The sequence below is a fragment of the Oncorhynchus clarkii genome, chromosome 11, assembly GCF_045791955.1.
Source record: "Oncorhynchus clarkii lewisi isolate Uvic-CL-2024 chromosome 11, UVic_Ocla_1.0, whole genome shotgun sequence".
Lineage (NCBI taxonomy): Eukaryota > Metazoa > Chordata > Actinopteri > Salmoniformes > Salmonidae > Oncorhynchus > Oncorhynchus clarkii.
The window spans coordinates 34042798-34049471 of NC_092157.1; the positions used below are offsets into that span (position 1 = coordinate 34042798).

General features: G+C 42.2%; 1 protein-coding gene across 2 annotated transcripts; it reads right to left on the minus strand.

The window, feature by feature from the left end:
* Positions 1-444: 444 nt before the first annotated feature.
* Positions 445-6320, minus strand: LOC139420454 (uncharacterized). Of its 2 annotated transcripts, XM_071170617.1 has the most exons (7): positions 6067-6320; positions 4559-4624; positions 4084-4116; positions 2523-2651; positions 1985-2095; positions 1587-1725; positions 445-1252 (listed from the first exon to the last, which is right to left on the minus strand). In XM_071170617.1, the coding sequence occupies exons 1-7, from the start codon at positions 6232-6234 to the stop codon at positions 1191-1193; spliced, it is 708 nt and encodes a 235-aa protein (XP_071026718.1). In that variant the 5' UTR covers positions 6235-6320; the 3' UTR covers positions 445-1190. The 2 variants fall into 2 exon arrangements, with proteins under 2 accessions (XP_071026718.1, XP_071026719.1); XM_071170618.1 differs by lacking the exon at positions 4084-4116 and having other exon boundaries at positions 6067-6319.
* Between the last annotated feature and the right edge of the window lie 354 nt (positions 6321-6674).

Below are 6674 nucleotides of genomic sequence, written 5' to 3' on the forward strand. Positions count from 1 at the left end.
TTGAATCTCAGTGACATCCCCCCCCCCCCCCCCCTATTTTCTGAATAACTTCTGGCAGTTTCTCAGATCCCGTTGTGTGGGAATTCAAGGTGTTGCACTGGGCAACAGGGAGGGAGAATTATTGGACTAAAGGAACAGCCTGTTTTTTGGGAATAGTGAAATGTACTAGTCCATTTGTCAAGGTGAAGCCCAACTCTGTCATAGACTAAACTGAAAATAACAACCCTCTGTAGACTTATCAATCAAATGTATTTATAAAGCCCTTTTTACATCAGCCAATGTCACAAAGCGCTGTACAAACAGCAAGCAATGCAGATGTAGAAGCTGGGTGTTAGAGGAATTCTAAATTCCTATATGTTTTGTAGCCAAAACCAAATTCGCACTCTATCTATTTCATAATAATTTGTAGGATTATCATTTGCATGAAATAGCAAGAGACCAGTCTTAAAAACAAGTTCAGCATTTATTCTTAATGAGTACTGCCCCAAAATATAAAGAACATTACATTTTAAAGAGAAGATAAAAATGACGTCATCAGTTCTCACACTTTCTCCGATCCACACAATAGCGCAGTGCCTTCAGGTCTAGAGATTGTCTCCTACTCCCCTCATAAAGCAAACATTCCAATCTGTCTAAAAGATATACTCCTCTCCACTAATGGAACATCAAAGAACATTCTTATCTGTCTAAAGAGATATACCCTCCTTCTCCATTAAACCCGCAAGGTACAGACAATTCATTCGTTTTACCTACATTTTCAGTCCTAGTTTAACCAAAAACCCATACATTTCATACCACAACATAATAGTATTCAAATTAATGGTTCTAATTTAAATGTATACATAATTAATCATTTCAACTATAATTTCCTCCAACACTGGGGCAAGCTCTCATGACGTATCCTCCTACATTTTGACTAAATTTGAATCTGATATATGCACAGAATTACCAAAGAATCACCTTTTCAAAAATACAATTCTATAAAAAAAATTAAAAAATGTGTAAATCAGCAGATCATAAAATACAATATTAAAGGGGCTCTCAAAGATCCTGTATACTTGTCCTCAGCAATGTGTTTCCATTATACGTATATATTATAATATAGCATTTTAAAATACATGTAAAAACCAATTTGTTTACGAAGGTAATATATAATGTACAGTTCATTAAAGCAGTAGCGCTTCAGCAAATCACTTCGCTTCAGCAAACAAACTTGTTTTTTCTTCCGTGCGCTCCTCTTGCGTCTCTGTCCCTGGGGAAAGAGTCAAGTTATTTATTTGTTCACGTCAAACATTTTACTTTCGATAGAGAGTCACAAATAAATGTAACAGATTGGTGAACAGTTTTGAACTATTTTGTGTAATTGGTTTTTAAATGTTTTGGATGAACTCTGTGCACCCCGCTTGCAAACAGAATTTAGCTCCGGGGACAAAAAAAGTTTGATTGATTGACTCAGATGGGAGGGGGGGGGGGGGGGGGATTGTGTGGGGTGGGGCGAGTCGTCCCATAATGGAATACGCTCTGGCTCGTCTTTTTGGCTTCGCCTTCTTCTTCTCATTCTGCACCTGCCTCCGTACTCTGGTTACCTGGAAGATTGATTGACTCAGATGGGAGGGGGGAGATTTTGTGGGGTCGGGCGAATCCCATAACGGAATACGCTCCGGGTCGTCCTCTTGGCTTCGCCTTCTTGCTCTCATTCTGCACCTGCCTCCGTACTCTGGTTACCTGGAAGAGCAATGACATGACATAAGACTTCAATGACACAAGGTTGAATGCAGGTCGACCGAGCATTGCTAAGGTAGCCTCTCAGAGACTTGGGCAACTCTTGCTTAGACGGAGGCTGTCCTAATATGGACACCGTACATGTACCGTGTCATGTCATCAGTATGTTTGAGGATCTCACGAAACAAACAGTTCTGATATTAACATATGGACCCGTGTCATATGATGGTCTGATCCTGTGTTGTCGTGGTATGTTGTGTACCTGTAGGGAGGCACTGGGGTTGTTGCTGAGGAGAGAGAAGGATCCCACTCTGGATTTATACTTGTTCTTCTTGGTCCCCGACTGGCCTAGGTGTCTCCTGGCCCGCTCTGTCTGGAGGAACAACATTCCCGTGGGATCATTTAGAAACTAGAAGGGGATACTCTATGTTACACAGGAGGCTGGTGAAGGGAGGACAGCTCATAATAATGACTGGAATGGATAAATGTAACGGTATCAAAAAACATGAAAACCGTGTTTGATGCGGTTCCATTTATTCCATCCCAGGCATTACAATGAGCCCCTCCTATTTACAATGACACCAGCCATCACTGGTGTGTTAGCACACCAAGTGCTTCACGAAAGCAACTCAGGATAAAAAAAACAAACTCCAGTGCACCTTCGCATTCTTGCTTACTCCACTGTTTCTAAGGGATCGCAAAAAATGACAACACAACAGCCCCATTGGATCTTTTGAGACCTCTCCCTCCTGTCTTCATCTATCTCCCCTCCCTCCCTCCTTCCCTTTCTCCAGTCTTACCTGAACTTTGATGAGTGTGTTGGGGAAACCCTTGGCTGAGAAGGACCCAGGAAGAAGGGAGTTCCTCCCCAACTGTCTCTTCTGTCTGTCCAATAGCACATCCGATGGCAAGTCGTCACCTAGCCACATCTTTTAAGACATAAATGAGGCATTCATTACATTCGTAATGAACGTGGAGCAATTTTAGAGGGCTGAAAAGCATAATATGCATGCACTGCCCTTACAGGAGAAACAACTCGAATTTCACGTGATAATGGGACCGCATGTGATCGCATGTGAAGTTAATGTGAAGTTAATGTGATATCGTGACATGTAAAAGCAACACGTGACACGTGATAACACGAAACTACACATGTGAAATAAACGTGACAACATGAGTTTTTCACGTCTTTATTTCACGTCAAAATGCAATTCCACATGAGAGTTTGATTTTGACATGTGAACATTTCTGCTCAACTTGTGAAATCGGCTAAATGCAATTTTTGCATGTGTCACTGCAAATTATACATGTTTTTTTATGTAAGGGCTCCCGACTGGCGCAGCAGTCTAAGGCACTGCATCTCAGTGCTAGAGGCATCACTACAGACCCTGGATTCCGGCCGTGATCGGGAGTCCCATAGGGCGGCGCATAATTAGTGTTTGGCCGGGATTGTAAAATAGGAATTTGTTCTAAACTGACTTGCCTAGTTAAATAATACAAGTAAATGTGGGTTTTAAGGTGAGTGGTACGCTGTTCAGCTAAAATAGTGTAAAAAATCTTTAATTAATGACAATATGATTACATTTGACATGATCACTTAGTACTGACTTTTCAATATGACCCCACCTGAGACTTGAACTCACAACCTCTGGAGTTGGGATACGCTGAGCTCTCTGCTGTGCCAGTCTAGCATTCCTCTACACTCGCATTACCTACAATACATCTCTGCACTTAGCAAAAGAGTGCCATCTGCACTTCTATTTCAGTTATCAGTTAATCAAACCATTCTGCCATTGATTTAATTGACTTATTTCAGCTATTTAAAGGTTTTCTGAATAGTTGTCTGCTGTTTGTGCACGATATTATTCTGTTTTAATGTTACTCCTGAATTACTATGATAACTATAATAGTTTTTCTTGAGTGTATTTGAAACAAAGCTGAGGTTTTACTTAAGTAAGTCCAAAGTGCAGGAATACCGGTGAAATCAGTCATTGACACAGATATGGCGGCGTAGCAGGAAGATCGGAATGCCACGAAACTAGAGGTTGTGGTTCATGTATGTCAACGTGTGTTAAATATGTCAATTGCAAACCCTACGTTAAAAGCACTGTTTTGTGTGTGTGTGTGTATCCTAATTACACTTTTTTGTTTTCATGGCATCATCTGTGAAATATCATGTGAAAAATATTCCCACGTGAAACTTCATGTGCAAAACGTGGAAATTTCACAGGTGAAATCGTGGTTTTTCCGTAAGGGTGTGACTTCTGCAATACAGTAGTGTTGTATAACTATGGACAGTTACAGTAGACCAATTGGTTGTAGTGTATTACAGTTGTTGGTAGTCTTTATATAAATGCTTACACCAAGTGCAGAGAGTGCCCCGAGTTGTCCTCGCTGTTGGGCACAAGAAAGCTATTTCATTAAAATCATTCATGAAGTTTGGGTAAAATGAAACGCCTTCCGCAAATGTACTTGTATTAAGTGCAGCCAAAGACATCTGCCTAGAGTCAGAGCATCAGACAGATGTCTTATCTATTGAATCCACATGCATCGTGTGTGTGTGTGTGTGTGTGTGTGTGTGTGTGTGTGTGTCATGAATTTGTTGAATTGATATTTAATATTAATAGTCAATATCTTAGGACAACAAGCATTTTAGTTGCATTGATCTTAGTGTCTCATTGGAATCAAATGCCTCCTGGGAGGTTATCATTACACAGCCATATGTCATGCATACGACCAACCCAGAGTGGGAAGTAATCCAGTACAAGGTGGGATCCCTCTGTGATAGAGAACAGGCTGTGGTAGGATGTCTTTGTGGGGGGAGAGGCTCATATACCTGTGGCTGTTTCTGGTTATGGGTCTTTCTTGCAGCAGATGGCTTCAGGCGCACAAGCCCTTCATTCTGTGAGAAGAACGTTTTAGCACATGAAAAAAAAGTATTTATTCTTTATGCATGTAATAACACCCCAACCCCACTCATATGCAATTACAACGTTTTTATGTTACCACATGTTTGTACGTCGTTACGTTGTTATTACATAGGTATAACAGTAACTTAAAATGTAAATAAAAAAAAATAAAAAAAGTTTAACCATTAGGTTAACTAGGACAATTCATAAACCATATCCTGTCAGGATGAGTGAGGTGAAACAGTGACCACATTGTTGGAGTTAGGAGTAGGTTTCACTCGAAGCAAGTTTTGTATTTCCTCTTTTCACGGTGTACGTCCCCTCCATAGACATATCTCTCCCTGAGGTCACTTCTGCTGAGACAGAAACAACTGCTGAGACGGATAAGGCTGTCCTATATGGACATCATACATTGTACCAAGGTCAGTACATGAGCCGTGTACACCCCACAATCCAGTGCAGGTGGAGTGCTCTTCAGGGTCACATGTCCCTCAATACACGGACTCGCCCTGTTCTTTTTTTTTTTTCATTTCGTTATTATGAAAACTTTCCGGGTAGTCCGTTTTATCCTGTGCTAGTTGTTGGCGAGCACCGTCAATTACCCCTGTAAAATATTCTGTTCCGTTATCCACATTCACTGTGACCTTGGTGGAAAAAGGCACAGGCAAATATATTCAGCGTTGAATTCAAAAGAGATTTCTTCAGTAATGCTGCCCAAGGCAAAATAGAGCCCAACCACATCTGAAGTTTATAATTGCACACACTGGAATAGTGTAATTACACTCAAAACACATCAAAACCTTCCGCACGGAAAATAAATCTCGACTCAAAAGTCTTTCATGTTGTGGGTGACAATCCACAGCAATTGAAATACTGCGTCTGCTGGATCTATTGGCCAGATGAGGATGATTCCGTTGGACAGAGCCTGGCGGAATGTCCACAAAGAATGTCAACCGCAAAAATGGCAGCTCAAACAGCTCTGTGGCCACACGAAAGGTCTGCCGAGAGTTTGTTCCATCGAGGTTATTCTTGGGTGCATTTGGTAATAGTACGACTGGAGACTAGGTTACTATGAGACTTTGTTTTCAGGTTACTGGAATGTGTAACTCTGTTTAACTCCATGCAAGTGTTCCACTCAAAATATCACATCCTCGACCACTATACATGCACACACTCCATGGAAACAGAAACCTTCCATAGCAGTTACTGGCTTCCTTTGGCTTCTGAGCTAATGTTGTTACTGCAGTGTCTGGGGAAGTGTCTCGAATAGCTCGTAAAAAGCCATTTCATCGTGTTTCATCATGAAAATAATGAAATACATAATAAAATCCGTACAACAAAAAAAACTCACCCCGGATCTCTCCTTCCGGCACCAACACTTTTCAACTCCATCTACCTGATCAAAACAGAACAGCCTGCAGTCCCGATCCCTTACCTTTCCTCCGGTGGTCTGCCCGCTGACACAGTTATTTTCCTGTGATGTCCCAGTACAGTTTGCACCATGTGTGAGCTGGGGCAAGCTGCCCTGCAGGCAGAGAAAACTTAGGCAAACCCAAAGAGCAACCTCCATGATGGTCCAGGCACTGGGGCCCAGCCCCGTCATCACCCTGCTTTATACCCTCCCCTCCTTACGTAATGACGACCAGATGCAGAGGAGCAGAGAAACGGAGGCCATGCCAGCTTCACACAGACAAACAGCGTTGCACAACATCGCAACCCAGCGCTCTCTACGCCAGCCAGCGGTTCTGCGTGTTTTCCAAAAACACATCAGTCATCTGAAGGTCCTCCCTCAGTAACCGCTCCCACCAGCCCGGGACAGCGAATGAAATCCATTTTCCCTAAGGCTTGTACCTTAACGGCTGAGAGAGAGAGAGAGAGAGAGAGAGAGAGAGAGAGAGAGAGAGAGAGAGAGAGAGAGAGAGAGAGAGAGAGAGAGAGAGAGAGAGAGAGAGAGAGAGAGAGAGAGAGAGAGAGAGAGAGAGAGAGAGAGAGAGAGAGAGAGAGAGAGAGAGAGAGAGAGAGAGAGAGAGAGAGAGAGACCAA

Bases quoted from the DNA above. Each gene is read 5' to 3' on its own strand.
- LOC139420454 (XM_071170617.1), bottom strand. From the start codon at position 6,234: ATGACGGGGCTGGGCCCCAGTGCCTGGACCATCATGGAGGTTGCTCTT. The intron at 4,117-4,558 runs GTATATGAGCCT...TGTGCCCAACAG, and splicing joins ATAACCAGAAACAGCCACAG to CGAGGACAACTCGGGGCACT. The intron at 1,253-1,586 runs GTAACCAGAGTA...CTCTTTCCCCAG, and splicing joins TGAGTCAATCAATCTTCCAG to GGACAGAGACGCAAGAGGAG.